This window comes from Carettochelys insculpta, chromosome 16 (assembly GCF_033958435.1).
Source record: "Carettochelys insculpta isolate YL-2023 chromosome 16, ASM3395843v1, whole genome shotgun sequence".
In the NCBI taxonomy this organism is placed as follows: Eukaryota; Metazoa; Chordata; order Testudines; family Carettochelyidae; genus Carettochelys; species Carettochelys insculpta.
Window position 1 is genome coordinate 15,089,812 of NC_134152.1, and position 25,208 is coordinate 15,115,019.

Consider the following 25,208-nt stretch of genomic DNA (forward strand, 5'->3'; position numbering starts at 1 on the left):
CTGAGGAGGAATAGCTGGACAAGATGCATAAACATTGAAGCAAAAATGATTACTTTGGTCAAGCAAAAATGTCAAGACTGAGCCATTGTTTTAGAAACACAGCACAAAAAGCACATACAAAAAACCAGCTACTCTCCCAGGGTACGTCTAGACTAGAAGCTCCTGTCTACAGAAATTACTGTCAGAAGGGACAACAAAACTTCAGACAACAGATTGCGTCCACACATAAAAGTAAATCGATCTTTTGATATGCTCTGTTGTTAAATCCCTCCCCACTTGGAGCATCTACAGAGCTTTTACATCAACAGTTTCTGTCCACAAAATGCATTTTACGTGTAGATGCTCTGCGAGTTTTGTCTACAAAACTCCAGTTTTGTCTATAAAATTCCCTAGTGTAGATGTGGCCCCAGTGTCTAGGGGAACCCTCAAGCACACACAGAGAAAAGTCCCATGTTTTCTGTATGACTGCCACTATTAACCTGGGGACTGGCCATAGGGGAATAAAAATAAATCAATCAGTTTTGGTGAATATCAATCAAGATCAGTAACACTAATAAATAATAATACTAAGACTAATAAAGCACATCAGGTGCAGTTGCCACTTTTATTTTGTTCCGCATTGGAAAGATCACCATATGCCCAATGGGATTTTGCCCTATGGCGATTTTCTGTATTTTTTCCATTATGCTAGGTGCCTAACAACGTACATCTTGATTTGCATCCAGATGATGGAGATAGTGACCATCCACTACTAGGAGTCACCATCACAGTTATCATTTATAACATAGCAGTTGCCACAAGCCCAACAGAGAGGGGACTCTCATTGTTCAGGTCACTGCAAAATACCTTGTAAGAGCCAAAAGATTCCTTTCATTTCATTACCACTATACTCTGTCTCTGAAACCATCTGGCTTTGTGGGTCCTAGAACTGTCTGAGCACACCCTGATGCAGACCTTGGGAGGTTGCTGAGATGCAAGTGTGAAGGGGGCCATCTCTCCGTTATTGAAATGAGAACTTTCCACAACTATTTGGCATTGGAGATGACCAAAATAAAGGGAAATAAAATGCATTTTTTTTTACCATAAAAAGAATACCTTGTTAAAGGGGCCTTACCAATTGTCCCTGCATTTAAAGGAAGATCTACGCCACAGGCCTATTAAAGTGTCAGCAGAGAGACTTCGAAGCTTGAACACCAGGGTCATGAAGAGGTCTGCAGCCTAGAAATAAAGGAAGACATCACAGGTTACATAACGGTTATAGAGGAGGCATGGTTCAGTGGACAGTACACTAGGCTAGGACTCAGCTCAGCCACTCAGCCTGCAGTGTAATCTTTGGCCTCCCCTGTTCTGTGTGTTTCTTCCTCCCCGCACCCGGGACTTGCTTGTCTTTTCTGTTTAGATAGTCACTTTAGAGAAAAAGGCCATCTCTAACTAGGACAGCACAGTCCTACCATAACGGAGTCCCAGTCATAGCAAGGGGCCTTATGGCACTAGCGTACTAGAACTCAATGACAGTGCAACTGGGTGTGATTTGGAGCAGAGACCATCTTTCTGGTCTGTGTTTGCACAGCACTTGTTTGAGCCATGTTGGTCCGAGGATATTAGAGACAAGGTGGGTGAGGTGATATCCTGTATTGGACAAACGGGGAGCCAAGAGCCTTGCTGGGCCCCTGGGTGAGGTGCAGGGGGAGGGACGTGGCTCTGCACTCCCTGAAGGGGCAGGGCTTCCGCGGGAGGAGGCAGGGCCAGGGACAGCCAGGGCTCAGTGCTGCCTGGGATATGATTCCCCATGTGCCGGCAGTAATTGTAAGGGCCTAGGTCTCTGGGCACCGATGCAGCCACGAAACCAATGACAGTGGCTGGGACCCCCGGGCCCTGTTGAATTCCCAGGCCCCAGTTGCCACCCCAACTTTCGGGAGGGGTCTGTGGACAAATTTCTGCTGGAGCTCCGTGGACTCTAGCCAGACTTCAGTTCCTGTCCCAGCCCCAGCTGCTGGCCCCCATGTCCCCCATCCAGGCTCTGCTGCCAGCCCTGCCCCTGGCTGCTTGCTTCTTTCCTGGCCAACAGCACATCAGCTGCTGTACTCCCAGCTGCCAGAGCTCTCTGATCCAGGGGCTCTCTGCTCCAGCCTGACCAGGGATATTGCCAGACCAGAGAGTCCTGGACCAGAGTAGGTACTAGACAGTGCAAATCCATGACACTTAATAAAGAGTGAAAGGCTATCCTTTCCAAAAGCTCCTTTGGATATACACTGCACTATTGGTGCTAACTTTCATTCTCTAAAGCCCAGTATTGGAAATAAAGATAACTAAACAAGCAGATCTGTTACAGTTGGCCAATTTTTGCAGTCAGCTGCTTCTTCCAAGGTTGTTCGTAATACAGGCTGAAACTCTAATCCAGAACTCTCTCATCCTGCAACTTCTGTAATCCATCATGGTTTTAGTTAGCTGCATGACCAGTTCTCATGGATGTGGCCATGTTTTCCATGGTCCCATAAAGTTAATTTACCCCTAAATGTCTTCAAGTAGCCCAGTAAGCAGTGGAAATGTTGGTAATGCTGCAAGATAATATTGACCTCCCATGGTCTGACAAATGTTCTCATCCAACAATGGTCAGGTCCCGAGGGTGCCAGATTAGACCTATTCAACCTGTATCTTATACCCAGTTATGGGCTTGTGTATTGCCAGTTCGACAACCCCTCCTTGTTCTTTTCCCAGTCAGGTGCCTCCTTCAGCATGTGGTGAGTTCTACTCTTAAAACAACATTTTTCAGATACAGTTATTTCATCCTCCTTGTTCCATGCTTACTCCTGATGCAATTTATTTTGGAATCTACCTGCTCATCTTGAGCAACTTGACTGTGTTATTTTAAGATGGATTAATTTGAGGAAAAGCAACTATTTATCTGTCACTTGCAGAGTTGTCCATATTTTTTCTGATGGAATAATTTTTCATCAAAAAATACCGTCTTCAAAACCAAATTTTCCAAGGAAACATCTCAATTTTGGTTACATTTTATTTAGAAAAGTATCTAAAAATTAAATTTCTTACCATTTGGAAATTATGGTTTCCATAAAGCTACAATCACTTTTTCTGATATTTTCCCCAAAAGTTTTGCTTAGAGGTTTACAAAGGAAACTCACAAGTGATTGCCTCCTCCTTTAATGGAGGCCTTTCCCCTGAAATAAATAGGTCTGGTAGCTTCTTTTCAACTGGTTACTGGAGCAGGTCCACTTTTTTATGTCAGTACAACTGTCACATACAAATGCTCCAAGCTAAAATTCTCTGAAACATACTTTAAAGACCAGGCAACTGTGAAAGTAATGAAAACCATGAAACAAACATGGGGTCTGTATTCACCACATTTTGCACACAGCTTCCTTTAATATAAACTTTAATATGCACACTAAGCAAGGGAGCATGATTTTGATTTTTATAAAGGAGTCTTACTGTCCGAACCCCAGTTATCTGAAACTCCTGTTATCCACACACAGGTTGCCCTCTGGCAGGAAAGGAACTTCTTACTAAACAATACTTCTGCTTTTCGTGAACCCTATTTATCACAATCATATTACTCCTGTAGGATTATCATGATGTTGCACAAGTTCAACATCTGTATTAATGACCTGGATGAGGGACTGGACGGCACCCTCAGCAAGTTTGCAGGTGACACAAAGCTAGGGGGAGAGGTAGATACATTGGAGGGTAGACAGAGAATCCAGAGGGACCTGGATAAATTGGATGATTGATCCAAAAGAAATCTGATGCCGTTCAACAGGGTGAAGTGTACAGTCCTGTACCTGGGGTGGAAGAATCCCAAGCATTGTTACAGGCTGGGGAACGACTGGCTCAGCAGCAGTAAAGTGGAAAGGGACCTAGGGGTTATGGTGGATGAAAGGCTGGATATAAGTAAACAGGGTGCCCTTGTAGCCTTGAAGGCTAACAGCACATTAGGGTGCATTAGGAGGAGAATTTCAAGGAGGTCTAGAGAAGTTGTTGTTCCCCTCTGTTCGGCACTGGTGAGGCCACATCTGGAATACTGTGTCCAGTTTTGGGCACCCCAGCATAAAAAGGATTTGGATGTGCTGGAGCAGGTTCAGCAGAGGGCAACAAAAATGATTAAGGGACTGAAGCACAAAACCTATGAGGAGAGGCTGAGGGATTTGGGCTTGTTTAGTTTTCAGAAGAGAAGACTTGGGGGTGATTTAATAGCAGTCTTCAACATCCTGAAGGGCAGCTCTAAGGAGGAGAGTGAGAAACTGTTCTCAGTAGTGTCAGATGGCAGAACAAGGAGTAATGGTCTGAAGTTAAAGAGGGAGAGATCTAAGTTGGATATTAGGAAAAACTACTTCACCAGGAGGGTAGTGAAGCACTGGAATGTGTTGTCTAGAGAGGTGGTGGATTCTCCTTCCCTTGAGGTTTTTAAGTCCCAGCTTGACAAAATCCTGGATAGGATGACTTAGTGGGGGTTGATGCTACTTGAAGCAGGGGGCTGGACTAGATGACCTCCTGAGGTCCCTTCCAGCCCTATGATTCTGTAATTCTGTGGAGACTTCTGATTTTTTAAACATACCATACATTTTAAGGTCTTCAAGCTTTAGTTAATGTTATAATTTAATTGGATTGACTTTAGATTTGAAAGCTGGTAAAGTAAAAAAATATTATTCTTGCCCAAAATACTTCACAGTGGGTTTTACATAGAGAACATAGTTTATTTCAATCAAGTCACAGCTCCAAAGAACAGACCTAATTTGGCTCCCTATCTTCTAGCTGTTCTGAAATGTCCTGTGATCCTGTACATTTGCAGTAGGTTCCTACACAGAACTGTCTCCTTGGTAAACAGCCCAATCATTTGCAGGTTTTTTACTATTTATGTGGAAAATGAGTACTCCAGAGCTGCTTCCAAGGGGAACAAGAACTTGATATAATTCCATGCCAGAATTAGATTTCATCAAAGCCTACCAAAAGGTTTTCATTAAGAAGTTCACATTATGTAAGCTGATGGAGTAATCTCTTGCCATACACATTTTAGAGACTATTTTCACAGATCTGTGTGCCTTTGTGGGTGTGTTTTACACTTTCTGTTTTTGTTGTAATTGGACTTTGCCTAGCAACAGCACCTTAATCTTAGGAAAACAAAATACACACAAAAAAAGGAGAAGATAATTCCAGCATTATCTTTATGGGCACCTTCAAAAATAAAGCACAAAACCCTGAACATTATAAGCTCAGGAGAGTCATTGACATCTTGCAGCCAGCACAACATGCAGATGAGAATACTTAAATGATGTCTTCTAATGCCTTGGTGACAAACTGCATCAGAATATTTACTGCACAGGCATTGGAAGTAAGTGCAACAATGCAGCAGGTGGCCAGTGGGAACGGTGAGTGCAGGTCTTGGGGGTATGGACAGTGCATGCAGATCCACTGTCTTCCTCCCACAGGTGGGCACAGAGATGTGTCAGTAGCCAGTCACTTTGGGGAGCAGCACGGGGCCACAGCATGTAGACAGCCTGCCTGAAGCGCCACCAGTTGGAAACTGCCTGTGGTATGCACCTCCCAGGCACAGCCTGCACCACACCCCACCTCCTGCATCCATCCATCTTAGGTCAGAATTCTCTTCTGCATCAAACCGCTTCCCAGAGCCTGCACCTCTCACTAGCACTGTCACACTTTGCCCTAGCCTGGAGCCCTCTCCTGCACCCAACTGACCTCCCAGAAAGAAACTAATAAAACAGCTGTTGTAAGATAAGAAGTTTGGAATTAATGGCATTATGCATTTTGCATTAACAATATTAGACATGTTTTAAAACTTTGTGTTACCACAGAACAGCTTTATGAAAATTAAAAGGCAAGTTTAGTGTGGCACCAACAGCCCCAATGTCATAATAGTGGCAAATAGGGAAAAGACATATAGAGAGGCCCCACAAAGTGTAATAGCCCCAAGTCAACAGGAGAGCTAATCTGATCCTGGGTCCTATATAGTCCCCAAGATAGCAAAGAACTCAAGCATGTGTTTAATCCCACACCTATTTGGCAAAGACATAAGAGTTTTAAGATGGCACTTCAGTCCCATTGACTTCATTGGGATAGGCACATCCTGCAATACTCTGTTGATTCAGGGCATTGGCTGTTTGATGAACAGTAGCGTATGACAGCACTCACATGCTGATGACCTGGGTCTAAAGAAAGCACATCAGGAGCCTGGAAAAGTGACCCAAGCAGACCCACTCTACTTCATTTCAGCATTCATCTCAGCTATATCTTTCTAACACATGTTCAATTTAAAACAACCTAAGATACCTTCATTTTTCAATAGGAACTAAGTGAGGAGAGGAGAGAACGATATAGTTCAGAAGCAGCAAGCTAACAGTATCAGATAAAAGGAAACCAGACTTACATAACGCCCGTACACTAATAATCAAAGCTGAAGACATTCTCAAAACAAACGCCCCTTGACTTTATACGCTCTAGTATTTGGCAGCAAGTAAGGTATTACACTTTAACAGAGTAAGTACTTGTATTTAATGTCAACAAAAATACTTTTATCTGGAAAAAACTAAACACTTCTTCAGTCTGTAGTTTATTACATTACCTCCCAGCTTCAAATATGCCCTAATACTTATGTAGTCAAGAGGGATAATTATTGTTTATCTTTTTGCTAGAATTACTAAATTTCTTGAGGTGTGTATAAGAGAAAAAGCAATTAAAATGTTAATGCTGAGTGAAAGGTCCTCAGTGAGGTTACAGCTGAATTGACAACCCCATCTCAATATTATGGAACATCAAGGAAGGAAAAGACCTTTACATCCTGTAGAGAAGCAGTGAAAGAATATTTGTACTTCTGAGTCAAGTTCAGTGCTGGTTTATAACAAACACAATGCTGTTGACTGCACAGTGGCTGTGGCTGTGGCAGTGGAAAGGATTCATGGTCCATTGGTTTGTTTGGATGTTAATTAAGGACTTGTGGGGAACTGGGGTCCAGTCTTGGCATTATCATGGGTAACCTCAGGCTAGTCATTTTAAGGCCCTCTCTGCCTCTGTTTCTCATGTGTAAAATTTGGATGAAAATAGTTCCCTACCTCACAGAGGTGCTGCAAGGATAAATATGCTAAGGATTGTCACCTCATACAGTGTTTTCTCCAGGCATCGGAATGAGGGAGGTGTTCAAATACGTGTGGGGAGGGAAAAAAGAGCTGACCATTAGGGCAAAGGTGGGCTGTATGGCACCATAGTAAAAATTGAAAAATGTTTCATGGCCAATTCATTAGCTTTAATTCATAAACTACAGATGGCTACACAAGCCTACATCCTTCCTAGCATCTCGTCATTTTGCACAACTCTGTAAATGAGTTTCTCAAATGCAATGCATTCATTTTTGGTGGCTTCTCGGTACTTCCAGTCTTTCATGATATGTTCATCATCACACAAAAGGCATCTTCTTTCAGAACACAGCACTCTTTTGAATGAGGAAAAAGAATACGCAACTGTTGTTAAGTGGGAGTAGCAAGAGATGAATTCCTTCTTCTTCCATCTGAGGAAACACAGCATAAAAATAGGCTTCAACAACTAGGGCTTGTCTACACTTGCCCTCAACTTCAAAGGGGGCATGGTAATTAGGGCAACGGGAGATGACTAATGAAGTGCTGCAGTGAATACGCAGCACTTCATTAGGCTAATTCTCCCCTGCAGCAACTTTGAAGTGTCAAACTTCGAAGTGCTGGCATACATGTAGCTGTGAGCACTTCAAATCCCTGCACAACTTTGAAGTGCCTTTTACTCTCCAAAATTTTGGAGAGTAAAAGGCACTTTGAAGTAGCGTGGACACTTCAAAGTGCCCACAGATACACACATGCTGGCACTTCAAAGTTGCCATGGTGGGAGAATTAGCCTAATGAAGTGCTGCGTATTCACTGCAGCTCGTCATTAGTAATCTCCCATCACCCTGATTAACATGCCCCCTTCGAAGTTGGGGGCAAGCGTAGACCCAGCCCTAGTGATGATAAAGAAGTTGAAGTCAAATCTTCATTTGTTGATCATATTATCGTAGGCCCTCCTGTCTATAGGAGCCTCTGACTTTTACTGGGATGATCCTTTGTGCTACTATCTGGCACTAGAGACCACAACTCCCATGATGCACTGGAAAGAAAAAGGAAGGAAAGTGTGACTTTCTCGCCAGGTGGGGGAGAAGATGGTGGTCTCCTTGTTTTGGGGAGTTAATGCTGCTGTGGCGGGAAGGCCTGTGATGGAACAGACCACTTCAGAACAGGTATGGAGCTTTTTTCACCAGCTCAGGAACTGCTTTGGGCAGCTACAGCTTGCTTCTGATGGGCCCTGAAGAGAAGGGACTGGAATCATAGAATCATAGAACACTAGGACTGGAAGGCACCTCGAGAGGCCATCGAGTCCAGCCCCCTGCCCCAATGGCAGGACCAAGTACTGTCTAAACCATCCCTGATATTCATCTATCTAACCTGTTCTTAAATATCTCCAGTGATGGAGATTCCACCACCTCCCTTGGCAATTTATTCCACTGTTTGACCACCCTGACAGTTGGGAACTTCTTCCTAATATCCAACCTAAACCTCCCTTGCTGCAGTTTAAGTCCATTGCTTCTTGTTCTATCCTCAGAGGCCAAGAAGAACAAGTTTTCTCCCTCCTCCTTATGACACCCTGGCCATGTCTACATGTGCCCCAAACTTCGAAATGGCCACGCAAATGGCCATTTTGAAGTTTACTAATGAAGCACTGAAATGCATATTCAGCGCTTCATTAGCATGCGGGCAGCCGCAGCACTTCGAAATTGACGCGACTCACCGCCGCACGTCTCCTCCAGACGGGACTCTTTTTCAAAAGGACGCCGCCTACTTCAAAGTCCCCTTATTCCCATGAGCTGATAGGAATAAGGGGACTTCGAAGTAGGTGGGGTCCTTTTGAAAAAGAGCCCCGTCTGGACAAGACGCGCGGCAGTGAGTCACGTCAATTTCGAAGTGCTGCGGCCGCCCGCATGCTAATGAAGCGCTGAATATGCATTTCAGTGCTTCATTAGTAAACTTCAAAATGGCCATTTGTGTGGCCATTTCGAAGTTTGGGGCACGTGTAGACATAGCCCCTTTTAGATACCTGAAAACCGCTATCATGCCTCCCCTCAATCTTCTCTTTTCCAAACTGAAAAAGCTGAATTCTTTCAGCCTTTCTTCATAGGTCACATTCTCTAGACCTTTAACCATTCTCGTCACTCTTTTCTGGACCTCTCTAATTTCCCCACATTTTCTTGAACTGTGGAGACCAGAACTGGACACAATACTCCAGCTGAGGCCTAACCAGCGCAGAGTAGAGCGGAAGAATGACTTCTCGTGTCTTGTTCACAACACACCTGTTAATACATCCCAGAATCATGTTTGCTTTTTTTGCAACAGCATCACACTGTTGACTCATATTTAGCTTGTGGTCCACTATAATCCCCTAGATCCCTTTCTGCTGTAGTCATTCCTAGACAGTCTCTCCTCATTCTGTATGTGTGAAACTGATTGTTCCTTCCCAAGTGGAGCACTTTGCATTTGTCCTTATTAAACTTCTTCCTGTTTACCTCATCTGTGCCTGTTAAAGTGCCAGAGGGGACAGCTCCAGTGTGAGAAAGGCTGGTCAGCTTGTTGCCTTGCCTGGACTGAACACACACAACCTCCACTGAGCTGTCTGCAATCCAGTGGAATACCTGCAAGCGTGTCAATACAAGCAGGTATCTGCAACTCTAATAACTGAGAAGTGTACATTCTGGGATGGGATAACTGATGGCAGTGTACATGATAGTTATAGAAATTTCATTTATTTCTGTTAACTGATTTCATTCAGGTTTAGCCTGGAACCTTGTTTTCTTAAGTAAGGGCCTGCTAATTCTAATTTGATCCATTAGATATATACTATTTATAATTGCTGTTTGGGAGTTAAACCCAAATTATTATCAGGAGATACTGACAAACTTCAAGGAGTTGACAGAAAAGCAACAGAACTGGCTGATGGCTGGAGGGAAGAGGGGGCTTACAATGAAAGATTTGTAAAAACAATCTTTTTGTTCATTGACAGCTAAGAGAAGACATGAGAACTATCTACAAATTCATAGATCATGTAAACACCAAGGACACACATTTAAATTAACACTAAAGGAGTACATCTTGGGCTGCAAATACTTCTCGACAGTGCACTTTATTAAAGGATGAAACAGTCTCCCATGGGAAGTGACAGAAATCCCATCACTTGGGATATTTAAAAGCAGATGGGACCTGATCCACTTCTGTCTTCTAAGCATTCTCTGTGAAGTTTTCTGTTCATAACTGAGGCCAACTGTGCATTAAGAGTAACTACTGACAAGTCCTGGAGTTAAGGAACAGTCGTAGCCGCTAAAATCAAATCAAAGCAATTTATAGTGTCTCCCTATCATCTTTTCTCTTCCAACATCTATGTTACCAGGGAAGGATTCAGCTTTGCTCCCTAGATTCACAAGCCACGAGTCCAGTTCACAGCACAAAAGCGCCCACACCAGAAACACCATCCCAATTGATACTAATTAGCGGCTGTTCGAAACACTTTAGAACTGAGGCCAAGGAGCAAGTGGGGATAGAGAACAAACTAACCTCTTGGTCCTAGAATCATCTGTCAAGGTTAGAGCTGAAAGGGTGGGGCAGTAAGTATGCAGTGTGGAGGAGCTAGCTGTGCCATGCTGCACCTGTTTGGTGACTACACTGCTGAGTTTTCAAGGGCTGCCAGTCCAGTAGCACAGTATTAATGTAGGCCACTGCAGTAGCTGCATCAGGACCTCACTATAAATGTCTCTGAAAGTGACTGTTGCTTCTTTCCTTTCTTTGATTTTTTTAATTCTGTGCTTGTTCCATTCATGGTCCATTAGCTAATCTTCATCCACATTGAAATTCAATTCATTCTTATAATGGCATTTTAAAAACCCTCCGCTTCCTGGGGAGTGACACAGTTCCCCCTCCTCCTCCTCCTCTTCCCTGTTCACTGTTTTGGGGTATTTTCCTCTCTATTTATTCATGTTTTTGTTTCCTGAACAAATTGCATAATCTTGCTGCTTTCAGAGTCAGACAATAGGGAGACAAATAAGTGACACATGGATGCCAAGGAAGGGGTCTCCCAGACAACGCCGTGGGCATTCCCATAACTCCCTTTCTCGCCCAGAGGACATCTTATTGGTTGGAAGGATGTGAATGAAAAACAAAAAGGTGGATGTGGGAATAATGCAGGCCCATTTGAAACTTCTTGTCACACAGAAGGAGTCCCATGGAACACTGAAAACAGCTGACAACCAATTGTCTCCGGGGCTGAGACATGCATATTATGAATAATTAAATTATCTTTTGGGCATCTGAACAGACAATGGATACTTGAGATAATCTTAGCAATTTACAAAACAAGCCTCCCACATACAGTAAGTTAATGTGACATTTTGGAGAAACACGTGACAAACTGCTACTGGGAAAACTAACTTTCATTCCCCTGGGGACACTTTATTCTGGATTCTGCATTTTAAAAGGGCTCCACTCCCCATTCAAAAGAGCTTCTGGAGTCCAAGATGGCAGTATTATGGCATTTTCCAAACAGCACATAGCCTCATCATCTGTTCTGAAATACCATCACACAAGGTCCAGCACTTATAAAATTAATCCTTCATTTACTGTGCTTTTGTAGCTCCACTAGCCAACCTTTGCTCCCTGCTTTTCACCTAAAGCAGCAGCCGAACTACTTAATCCTTAGACTGGGAACTTTCTATCATATCAAGCAAAGACTCAGGCAGACCTTCTTCCTTTTCTCCAGTCCCACCCTTACTCACTGGCCTTTGATACAAGGGTCAAACCACCATGCCCATCTAATCAGATAGGAGTAACTACTGAGGTTGTAACTTTACATGGGTGACTGCAAGTCCCCTTGTTCCTGTTGTAGCGACTGTGACCTCTCTCCCCAGCCCTTTCCCCTGAGTCTCATGCCACACTGAACAAATACCTATACTAACCCGCCCAGCTCATCAGCCACTACCCAGCACCAACTACTCTCTGAGAGGTCCACACTCCTGACAAGAGAGCTCGTATGTTGTACAACAACAGGCAGCACTCCCCTGCAGAGCTGGGTTCTACAACATCCAGGCAGCATATACACTCTTCATTTGCACCCCTAGTCCTGCACCTCATCTCTCATTAACTTGGACCCTGTGGAGGAGGTGGGAGCAGGCTTTGGAGTTTAACCGGGGCTTAAGTGAGCCAGAAAGATTTACTTTTCAGGGTTAAATTTCACTGCAACTGTTGTATTCCTGTAGCACTTACAGCCCCCAGTGGAGACCAAGGTCCTACTGTGCTAGGAGCTTTATATAAACATATTAATTAAGAGATAACCCATGCCCCAAAGAGAAAATTTGAAAAAAAGAAAGGAAGGGAAACTGGAGGTGGAAATGACTTGCCCAAGGTAACACAGCAGGTCAGAGGCCAAACCAGGTATAGAACCCTGCCACCATGCAGCTTCTCTAGCTGTATGTTTAACATGAGTAACATTCAAGCCACAAACATTGTCTTCTGTTTCTATGTCTATTTCTTCATACCGTTCCACTTTGAAAAGCCTTTATTATTGGCAACAAATATTAATGGAATGTGGAGCTGCTCACTTCCAGGCACTGCTAGGTAAGTTCAGCTCAGGCCAGTAGTGATCTGACATTATCTATTGACTGATCAGTGTCCTACATGAAAGGCACAACGATGATCTCTGTATTTCCCACTGGACTGGTATCTTCATTACAAAGACCATAACCAATACTGACTGATGCCAGTCTAACAGAGAAGCGACTGAACGTAGCTAACAGACAGGCCTCTCACTTCTAATGGAGGCCTCTCCAACGTCAAGCGGAAACACACTTATGCACCAAAAGCTTGCGCTGCTGCACCCCATAGGGCTCTCGTAACATGTCAGCCGTATTTGAATAGCCTCTGTGCTTTATAATGCCTAAGGGGACAGGGAAGGATTCCTATCTGAAAGTTCCTCTTCCTCAAAGTTTGCAGGCAGCTGATTAGTAAGTTTGCCCCAGAAAGCAGCAGCTTGTAGGTTACGACTAGAACTCACCACAAACACACGCAGCCATTAACGGTTCAGCACCAATGGCTTTGGCTGAAGCATGCTAGACTTCCTTGAGAGGATTAAGGCCAACATGAGGAGCACCACTGAATCCACAGACATGGCCCCATGGATGTGGAACCCCAGGACCCATCCTGTCAGGCATCAAGCGCCTGCAGCTCTCACTGAGATCCATGTTTTGCATGGCTGGACTGATGGGGCCACACTCTTCTTCTGTGCTGGTACGCTTTGTTTGTTTTTACTGTAATTTTAGAGGTAGGTTCTGGTAATACCTCCAAACTTCACAACCCCTAACAGGCAAACACAAACGTACCAAGTAAAATTAAGCAGTTACAGAGTTGGGCACAAATACTGGATCACACAGACATCATAAAGTACGTGCAGGAACAAGGAATAAATCAGGTTGATCCAGAATTTCTACACTTTGTGATATCTGACAAAATACCTAAATTACATCATGAGGATGCTAATCGTGCACCTTAGGTTGGCCATCCCTACATAGATGCAGGAGCAGGTCAAGGTGTATTATGCAAACAGCGTAGGAACTGTGGTAAACAGCACATGCATACATTACCCCTCTGCATGTGGTCACTGAAACTGACTTGGGGTTAATCAGGGTTGCTGGATAAAGCATAATGGATGGTGGCTGTGTGAATGCTATGCCACAATTGACACTAATAATACCAAAAGAAGCTCGGTTTGCATGGTACACAAAGAAGTGATTAAAGAGGTGGTATGGATACAAGATACATTCTGTACTCTGAGTTACATTCTTCCAAACCCAGACACATGTTCCCGCCAGTGATACTGGATTTTGTGTGCCTGTAACCAGCATAATTCAAATTGGTTCCCATGCCTTTTGGCCAATACGCAATGTTAACCCTGCTACTGGAACTCACTCTTCCAAGACACCTGCAAGATCTTTTAGTTGATTTGTTTCCTCCTGTAGAACAGTTACAGCTGGACGTACATAACTTGGTAGCAAGAACAAAAGAGGCCCTAATAGTCATAGCTCAACTGATTCGACAGAAGATAGAGGAAATAGACAGTGTGCAAAGAGAGGTAGAAGCGTCCATCCAGTGGACCATCCCAGAGGATGTCACTTTACATCCAGTGAGAGGACTGCAAGTACTGTCTTAATGGGAGGCCAGGCCATCACCATAGTGGCCATATTGGGAATGTGCTCTTATACACACTGGCAAGCTAAAAGGGCTAGATTGCAGTACAGAATTAGGGAAGGAATAAAACTGGCTGTTACCACCACCATTGTGGAAAATCATCATGTGAGGAATTAGGAACGTGAATTAAGATTAACAAACCAAAACTCAATGCAGATGGTTAACAGGTAATGATAAGCACTCATGTTTGTGTACATTCAACTTTACACCTTTTAATCACATTTCTGTGGAGCTCTCTCACATCCCTATTCACATAGCAATATCCCTTTTTCTTCTAACACACACACACACACACACACACAGAGAGGCTGCATCTACACTACCAGATAAAATCAAATTTAAAGGAGTTAGCCTGACATTAAAATGTAACTGTCTTCACTATAGATGCCATTAGCTCAATTTAGTCTGCCCTAATATTGATAACAAAATGTTGATATTAACAGATGGGAAGCACCAATTTCAAATTTAAAATCCCAAATAAAGGCTAGTGTGGAAGCTCCATGTCCTTAATTAGAATGTATTAGCCTCCACAACTGTCCCGTATGTATTCCACAAAGCTACATGCTGCACCTGGCTCCCAGCTCTGCCCTGCTAGTGGGAGCCAGGAAATTGACCAGGGATGCTGTGCTATCAGTTTCCTGGGTCCTCCAAGGTGCAGGAATCTGGGAAACTGACAGCTCTGCTGTACCTGGCTCCCGGCTCAGAATGCAGGGCTGAGGGAACTTTGGAATAAGTTCCCACAATGCACTGTTGCAACCACAGATGTTTGGTGATTTCAGTGTGGAAGCAATATGTCGAATTTGTTGGGAGCCTGTGGGAAGTGACAATATTCAAAATCCAATTTAAAAAACCGGCATTATAAAATTGATTTTAATAAATTCAGATTGTCTTGTCGTGTAGACATAGCCATTCACATAGCAATATCCCAGCCATATTGTTTATTCACCTACATGATTTTTATTAGTTCCTTGTAATTTATATTCAGGACTAAAGCCCTTGCTCTCAAAGGCTACGTCTACACGTGAAGCCTACATCGAAATAGCTTATTTCGATGTAGCAACATCGAAATAGGCTATTTCGATGAATAACGTCTACACGTCCTCCAGGGCTGGTAATGTCGATGTTCAACTTCGACGTTGCGCGGCACCACATCGAAATAGGCGCTGCGAGGGAACGTCTACACGCCAAAGTAGCACACATCAAAATAAGGGTGCCAGGCACAGCTGCAGACAGGGTCACAGGGCGGACTCAACAGCAAGCCGCTCCCTTAAAGGGCCCCTCCCAGACACAGTTGCACTATACAACACAAGATACACAGAGCCTACAACTGGTTGCAGACCCTGTGCCTGCAGCATGGATCCCCAGCTGCCGCAGCAGCAGCCAGAAGCCCTGGGCTAAGGGCTGCTGCCCACGGTGACCATAGAGCCCCGCAGGGGCTGGAGAGAGAGCATCTCTCAACCCCCCAGCTGATGGCCGCCATGGAGGACCCGGCAATTTCGACGTTGCGGGACGCGGATCGTCTACACAGTCCCTACTTCGACGTTCAACGTCGAAGTAGGGCGCTATTCCGATCCCCTCATGAGGTTAGCGACTTCGACGTCTCGCCGCCTAACGTCGAAGTTAACTTCGAAATAGCGCCCGACACGTGCAGCCGCGACGGGCGCTATTTCGAAGTTAGTGCCGCTACTTTGAAGTAGCTTGCACGTGTAGACACAGCTAAACAGTAGCAAAATGACCCTTATGCCATCAAACCCTTTTAACCTCACATAGCAGTTATGGTCTCACGCCTAACATTCCCCAGCCCACTGTAAGGGACTAATCAGAACTGACAAATCAAACTGTCCATCAGTTATACGGGGGAATGTGCCAACCATGGGACAGATGGGGCATGAGTGTGTAGACTAGGAAATTAAGATGGCCATATAAGTGTTTAGCCCATTGGGTCACCTTCAGTCTATGCATTATGCTGTTCTGGGACAATGGGTAAACAACCTCCCCATAAAAAGACAAAAAGTCAGGGAATGTAGTACTAAGAGGGCCTGACAATCAGGCTTGGTGTAAAGCTAAAGGCTCCAAGCCTGAACAATAAAGCTAAAAGCGCCTCAGACCTGAACGACTTAGGGTTAAACTTGTTAGCAGAAAGCAAAAAGCCGAGCTGTGAACAAGGCATGTTCCAGCTCACAGGAATATGACATGAGACAGGGCTGTTAACAAACACATACTTAGTGTCAGACACGGGTTATACACTTGAACATTCCAGGAAGGTAGCAGAACATCTTGCTTGGTACCAGTATGCTCCCCATAGATAACAGGGACATACTGAGGCAGGTACAGCCAGGGTCAGTATGACAGTATGATGTTGTTTTGATTGTACCACCATCTAGAAGGTAATGGGTAGTATCCAGCTATGTCAAGGGGTGTTAATCTCATACATTTAAAGGGTTGCATCTGGAATACATAATAGATATGTAATTTGTGTGTACCTATATACAGAAGTGTCACTCAGAAAGGTGATGTTGACCAGCTAAGGGAAGAACAGAGCGTCCTAACTGGTCACCAGGGCTGCATTCCTTGTCAGAGTGTATACTTATAAATTGCTGACATCTAATTTAGACATCCAGGGTACTAGAGTCCATATGTTGTTTGACAGTAAACCTGGTTCCACGGCCTTCGAACCTTGTCTGATTTGCGGTTACTGTGGGCTCTCGGAAGTCTGCAGTGTGGGCTAAATGCAGAGCCTACACTGCATTCCAAGGAGAGCACGTGCATGCAGCCCAAGGTTATCAACACACAAGAGAGCAGAACAGACGCCAGAACACCACACTGGTAGAGGCATCTGACAATAGGTCAGTTTATTAAACCCCCTTGGACTGCACACATGCAGAGTGCCTACGGACTAACTCCCGAATCCCTGGCTGGGGTCCCCACAGGATTACTCTGGCAAGAAATCACACAGACCTTACGCTAAATGCCCACTGGCCTCCAGGATCAGACCCTTCAGACCACCACTTTCTCTCTGGTCCCTATGTTACAAAAACAGATTGAATAATGAACAGGGCAAGAGGCTGAAGCCACCCTCTCCCTACTTACCAAAAAGAAAGACCTATGACTGTGAGTGGAGGATCCCAAGAGAAATGAAGCATGCTTTATCATTCACAAATCCACTTACAGGGATCTTTTATTTTAATTCTGAAGGCTGGCAGCAAATCGACTTGAAGTCATGCCAGAATTATTCACATTCAGCAGCCTGTGCCGTAAACCATGTTAACCGCTAGTCCAAACATGCCACTTTGGGTCCCCAGCTACATACCACATGGAAACTCGGAGACATTACAAATTATTATATATAAAGTGGCACCTCAAAGTTTTCAGCCTTTTAAACTCGTTAAACAAATATTTATTGTGGAAAGAATTAAGAATAAATAAATGAACATGTTTTACATCCCAAACACTGAAGTGACATGAAAGGGAACTACAGCACACCATTCTCTCTCCTCTTTGCCACCCCAAAGAGGTCTAACGGGGACAAATGGAGCAAAACATCAATCCTGGTGTAACTGAAATGAATGCAAAAGAGTTACACCGGGGATTAATTTGGCCCAAATGTGTACATTCATTTAATATGCTGAACAATCATCATTTCCCAACTGTGTGCACTGACATTTTGTAACAAACAAACAGGAATTGCGGTCACCTTTATGGGATCCCTTTAAAGTTACTTAGCATTACCTCACTCAGAAACTGCAATATGGTTACATTAGAACTATAATTATGAAGAGATATTTGAGTCTTTCCTGTTACATCTCATGAATAATTCTGTAACAATTTTAAAAGCATTTCTCATGGCCATGAATATTGTACACACTCCTATGGCTATGTCTGCACTAGAGCATAAAGTTGATTTTAAGGGAGTTTTATAATGGCAATTTTATAATGTACCTGCCTTCGCTACAAATATCATTAGGTCAGTTTTAAGAGATCCTAAGGTTGACTTTTCTATTCCAGCTTTTTCACAAAGAGTAACACGAAATTCGAATTTACAAGATCAACTTAATGCTAATGCAAACACAGCGTTATTTAATTTGATTTTATTGACCTCCAGAAATATCCCACAATGCCCCCAATGTGTCCATTCTGACCATCACTTCCACCTCCACTGCTCTTCAGGTGAGCAGGAACTAGGAAACAAGCAGCAGGAATCAGCCTCAGCTCTCCAGCTACTCTCCAAGCAACGCAGCTGCTGGGCTCTCCAGCTTGACCACCCCAACACGTGGCTGCCAGGCTTTTGGTCTGCCCCACCACCCACCACCACACAGCTTCTGGGCTCTCTGGTTGTCCCCCACACCACATGGCTGTCCCCCAACCACACACCTGCTGGGTTAAATTGAAATGAATCAAAATAACATGATCAAAATTAAGTATTTCAACAATACAAAAAAACCTATATTTTCAATAGCTCCAAATTGAAACTTTTCAGATTTTTATTTCTGCATTTTACATTTCTCAGGACTGGTCTGCAAGCCTTGTAATAGCATGTGCTGGGGCAAGCTGTAGAAAAGTGGCACAAAAAGGCATTTGGCAGTTTGTTTTCAATGGCAGCAGGGAGTGAGGGCAATGTACTCTGGCATGACGACATCAGACACCCACAACTACTTGGAGCACATTTTTTCCCATAACACACTTGCACAGAAACCCAAAATGCAACAGGAATGCAGGAACTTGGGACAGAAGAATCCCAAGCATTGTTATAGCATGGAGACTGACTGGCTCAGCAGCAGTACGACAGAAGGGGACCTAGGGGTAATGGTGGATGAAAGGCTGGATATGAGTAAACAGTGGGCCCTTGTAGCCAAGAAGGCTAACGGCATGGTAGGGTGCATTAGGAGGAGAATTTCAAGCAGATCTAGAGAAGGGGTTCTTCTACTCTATTTGGCATTGGTGAGGCCACATCTGGAATACTGTGTCCAGTTTTGGGCTCCCCAGTATAAAAAGGATGTGGATTTGCTGGAGCAGGTTCAGGGGAGGGCAAAAAAATGATAAAGGGGCTGGAGCACATGACCTATGAGGAGAGGCTGAGGGATTTGGGCTTATTTAGTTTACAGAAGAGAAGACTGAGGGGTGATTTAATAGCAGCCTTCAGTTTCCTGAAGGGGAGCTCTTAAGAGGATGGAGAGAAATTGTTCTCAGTGGTGACAGACAGCAGAACAAGGAGCAATGGTCTGAAGTTGAAGAGGGTGAGGTGTAAGTTGGATATTAGGAAAAACTACTTCACTGGGAGGGTGGTGAATCACTGGGAATGTGTTACCAAAAGAGGTGGTGGAATCTCCATCTCTAGAGGTTTTTAAGTCCCGGCTTGAAAAGGTCCTGGCTGGGATGACTTAGTTGGGGTTGATCCTGCTTGAAGCAGGGGGCTGGACTAGATGACCTCCTGAGGTCCCTTCCAGCTCTATGATTCTATGAACTGAGGGGTAGGTACCCACAATGCATTGCTGACAAAGTTGAACTTAGCAAAGGTAATTGGGACACACTGTGTTGACTTTCTAAACGTGTGGACACACCATCAACTTTATAAAATGTACTGGTATAAAATCAGCTTTAATAAACTCAACTTTATTTCCTAGTGTCTATAGCAAACAGTAAGCAGTGTGCACCCCACTGCAAGGAACCACTGCTATTTAACCCTTCAAGCTTTACAGTGCCACTCAGTGCCATAGTATTTGAACCCCTCACACACACGCTACAATTAACGTTGCATAATAGCCTCTGCCCAAGCTATTACTTTATTTTACACATGGACTTCTGGAAAAACACTAAACCAGGGGTCTGCAATCAAAATAACAAAAAGAACCATTTTCTTCAAATTCAGTTACAAATCAATCCTTCTAGAGCCACAATGCATGTAAATATGAGACAGTCCTTAATAAATAACATCAAACTGTACTTTGTGTCATCCCTATTTTAAGAACAGCATACACACACACACACACACACACACACACACACACACACAATGATTTGTAGCAGTTAGAAAGTTCTTACCCCCATATCCAGGCTTTACTTGCCTCAGCCCCCAAATCCCCCCATCCCACAAACCTGCCCCCCCATCCCTAGGTTCAACCCGCCTCAGCCACACCCCCCACCACCCTCAGGCTTGACTCCTCTGAGCCCCAACCGCACCCCCATCCTCAGGCTTAACCCTTCTCAGCCCCAAACCCAACCCCCCATCCCCAGGATTAACCTGCCTCCGACAATGCTGCTCCACCATGGTGGCTGCTGTGCCTTCCCCCCCCATTACTGCCCCCTGCTTCTGCCTTCTCAGTGTAGCTACATGGCTCCAGCAGGGGCAGGATCAGCCGCCCCTCCCCCCAGCTCTCCTGTGGGCTTAGCACTTCCCCCACACACAACCCGGGTGGCCCCCTGCCCTGCCAGCTTTCTCTTCTGGGGCACCCTGCAGCAGCTGACTGCTCAGTGGCTCCAGAGGCTGCCACTGCTTAAACAAAAACACTAAATTCAGTTGGTTTAACAGTGGGCATCTGAATTCAGATTTTTGCTTAAGTGTTGGCAGCCTCCAGAGTCGCAGGAGGACTCAGTGGCTGCAGCATTCAGAGCTGCAAATGGCTCCTTAAAGAGCCACATGCAGCTCCGGAGCTGCCAGTTGCCAATCCCTGCACTAAACTGTGAAGTCCTGCCAACATGTGACTTAGAGGCTGACAAAACCTCCTGCGGATTGCATTGTGGGGTGAGGGGAGCAGCTGTCTTCTAAGACACTTCTTTACTGATGATTTGTAAATGATTTTCGGAAGCTTTGTAATTGTTTCTGCTGCATCGCCTTTAAACTCTGCAACTCATTGTAATCTTAGACCTTGCAACTCTGTAATCTTTGTGAAACCTTCCAAATCTCTGTTACCTTCCAAATTTGTAACTCTAAACAATTTTGCTTTATGAGTTCAGAAATGTACTGTAAGCTTGGTGTTTGAGCCTTGCAACTTTGTAATCTTTTTGTAAGGGCCATCCACTCTGCTTGTAACTTGCTCTAAATTGCATTTCTCCCCTCAGATATGAATGTGTGTGTGAGTGGACATTATTGTGTGTTTGAGGTTAGAAACAGCAAGGCTGAGCACATGGAGATGAGTCATCAACCCAATTAAGGCTGAACAAAGGAGCTGCTGGGTCAAGGGAAGTCTGGGCATGTTCCTTGGTGATGAATGTGAATGAGTCACAGAGGTTGTACAGAAGTGACAAACGGAGAGAGCATGTGGCAGTGGCCCTCCTTCTCCTCTTGCCTTCCTGCAGCCAATCTGTTTCCTGACCAGCTCCCCAGCTGTGATCAGCAGGCTGACCCAAGCCATGCCTTGGCTTCTGCAACCCATGTGCCTATGCAAATGCGTGAGTGCTGAGTGTGTTAGGGTGGCGTGAGAGATAGTGGGTTCCCTCTCTGGTTTAAACCTTTAGTGGCAGCTCTGTCCTCTTTAGTTAACCATATAGTGCAGGGAGTGGAGTGTTAATTCCTCAATCAATAAATCCTTACTAGTGTAACCCTGGATGGTCTCGCTAGTGTGAATTAAGGTAACAATTAATTCTGCAGGGGACTCAGGGAGGGACATATTATGAACCTTATTACAAAAATGAGCAACTGGGACATGGAAAGCTTGAGTAACTTTCCCAAAGCTACAAAAGTAACCTATAATAGAGGCAGAAATGGAGCCGTGCAAGAAGTCAGCAGGTTGGGTATGTTGGGTATTGGGTGTGTTGAGCAGCATTCAAGAATAGCTGATTTTCTATATTTTAAAAAAAAAAATCAAATGGTTTGGCAGGAACTGTCAAGGTGTGCAATAACTGACCTACAAATCCATATAATATTGTTGCTGTTACCCATATCCTCCTTCTTTCCTGTTGTTTGCTGTATCTTGTTTCAACTTAGATTGCAAATTTTCCACAGCAGCAATCATGTCTTCCCCTCCATTAGTACAGCCCCTAGCACAGTGGGGCCTGAAACTTCTCACTACTTACTGTACAAGTTGAACCTCTCCAATCCAGTACCGTCGGGACCTGACTGGTGCCAAATGGGAAAATTTGCCGGACCATGGGATGTCAGCATCGTCTATTATCAACACTTCCATTGCTTACTGGGCTCTTAGAAGACATTTAGAGTTAATTACAGCTAAATAACAGCACAGAACACTGAGAGCCAGGACTGGTGGCTGTACACAAATTTTATGAGACTATGGGAAACTTGGCCACACCCATGATAAGTGGTCATCCAATTGACTAAAAATCATGCCGGATTATGGATGTTGCCAGATGAGAGAGGTCTGAAGTAGAGAGGTTCAGCCTGTGGTCCTAATGATAATAAATAAGAGGATCATCCTATGCCTGCTGAATCCCAAATGAGTTCACCCTTTTCCTAACGCAGCTTTGTTCCTATGATATAACTAAAAAGGACAAGAGCATTAGGATATAAACCTACCTTGCTGGGAGTCAGGGACTACTTGTGTGAAACACATCATAGCACCAAATGTTTGATAATTCCACTAATGGACATGAGGTAGATGTCATATAAAGAAGGCTTACTTCAAAACTCATAGTGGGTGTTAAGCAGAGCTTCCGCACCAGTTCAGCCACCTCCTCTTCCATGGGTGGCCTCTCATTCTCTTCCTGTTCATACAGCATATTACTCACATAGAGATCATTGGCGTTCACTGGAAACATACAGAAAAAAACATTTTTCATGGCTGATACTAAATCCTGGAGTGGTATAGTATGCTCTGAGGTGTGTCTTCACTGCCAAAAAAGGTATGTTTTTACTGCAGGATAATTAATGTGTGTGCAATATCCTAGCATAGATAAAGCAGTGTAGTTTTGCAAGTTAAATAAGTGTTCTGACCTTGCCAAGCCTCCTCCCATTAAAAAAAAATATAGCTCTCTGTCTCCACTAGGGTTTTCCATTGGATGGCTCACAACTGGTAAACTACAATTAAAAAAATGTTTTTTGGTAATGAGGACAAAATCTACAGCTTCAGCTCCACAACATTCTAAAATATATGCTAAATTAAAGTCAACAGATGTACTCTTATGCTTAAAATTAAGCATGTGTTTAAGCATATTGCCTAAAGAAGAATGTAACCTGCAAAAAAAGCCATACAAACATGGAACAAACAAGATATGCAACAAAAGCAAATCACACCTTCTTTTGATACTCCCTGTCCCACACCTTGCCTGCCTATTTTCATCACAACCCATCTATTTATGGCATTACTGGCCCAGTCCTCCATTCCCGAACCCAACAGAAACACGGAGTGCTAAAGAGACATGTTTGTACTCAGACTATAAACTTACCTTCATATGTCAGTCTATAAGCATTCTGAGAAATTAGGATTTTTAAAAAAAAAATAACTTACAGGGAAATCGAAATTCACCATTTAGATCCCCTCCTTAATCAGTACTTGGGGAAACCTCCTGTTAACTACACCAAATTCTTGTGCTAATGGAGACAAGCCCAGTGAAATGAGGAAATGGATGGAAACGGGGGCTCCACTTGGTATATTCATGAGTTAGGAAAGACACAAAGCAGGAGATGGCCATGGAAGAAGTCAGATCTGCAAGTGCTCAGTTGTGAACACCACACTCACCATTTTTGGAAATTGACTTTCTTCCAGCCCTCGAGAGCTTCAGGACCTTCTCTTCCAGAGCAGGCAATGGGCAGCTGCCCAGGATCCACAGATATAGCCCCTGTTCCATGCCCTTTAGCATGTGAAAGGAAAGATCTTGTACAAAGGGAGTTCCTATAGGCAGTGTGAAGGCAAGAGACAGCCCTTTTTTTCTCCATCTTTCCCCAGGAAAGCACTTTAATCTGCTATTGCTGGAAACTTCAACTAACCTGTATTGCACAATGTGTTTGCTTCCACTTGGAATAGTTTCAATGAGGACTGTGTCTGGGTCTTTGCCCCAGTGCCATTCCTAGAGAAAGGGGTGACAAGACTGGATTCAGTGCATTTGGCCTCTGACAGGATTCCATCCTTAAAGCTCTGAGCACATTCCAGTTTGGAGGACAGGAGCTGCTGCTGTGACTGAGAAAAACAAACATTTCAGAGAAAATGAAAAAGCCGTAAAGTAGCACTTTAAAGAATAACAAAACAATTTATTAGGTGATGAGCTTTCATGGGACAGACCCACTTCTTCAGACCAGAGCCAGACCAGAACAGACTCAATATTTAAGGCACAGAGAACCAAAAACAGTAATCAAGGTTGACAAATCAGAAAAAAACGCTTTGTGACCAAGATTGATTCATACAATTCCTGCTGGGGGGCACAGACTTCACAGAGGATCCAAGCTCTGAGATATTCCTGTCTACTCAGCTGTGATTCCTTGAGGTTCCAATTTCTGACCTGCCCTTCCCTTTTCTGAAATGGAACTCGCACCAACTTGCATTCAGAACTGGACCCATTCATTTTATTCCAGAAAGCACCGATTTTACCAGGTCTATTTTGCCAGCAAAGGTTTGAGTACAACTAACACTATTAATATAAAGTAGCTGACAGCTGGCTAGTACTGTAGGTCTGGCTGACTTATTTCTGTTGCTAGTGTTTGTAAAAAACAGACATGAGCACCGACCGGGAAAGCCTTAGGTTTCAAAAACACCTTTTAGTGGTTTTCCAAAAACTTGACACTCAGCTCATATAAGCCTTTTTCCATCCACAGCTTTCTGTTTTAACTCCCAATTTTAGTTTCAACCAACCTCATTAAGCATCATATATTGTTGAGGCAAGGAGGGAGGATTATCCAACCCATGAGTTTTAACCAGTTCGGTCCCATACATACCTCAGTTCTGTGATTAATGACTCAGTAAAAGAAGATCTGTCAAGTAAATTCAGTCATTGCTAGAAGAGCTCAAAATCAGG

The 25,208-nt window shown here is 44.0% G+C and overlaps 1 protein-coding gene across 1 annotated transcript in view; it reads right to left on the minus strand.

Annotated features, from left to right (window-relative positions):
* Positions 1-25,208, minus strand: part of LOC142021855 (uncharacterized) — a 193,366-nt gene that overhangs the window by 154,772 nt on the left and 13,386 nt on the right. The window contains exons 7-9 of the mRNA XM_075011106.1: positions 24,187-24,376; positions 22,881-23,008; positions 1,115-1,218 (exon numbers count right to left, since the gene is read on the minus strand). Coding sequence (XP_074867207.1) covers positions 1,115-1,218; positions 22,881-23,008; positions 24,187-24,376 — 422 coding nt within the window. The remainder of the gene's footprint in view (positions 1-1,114; positions 1,219-22,880; positions 23,009-24,186; positions 24,377-25,208) is intronic.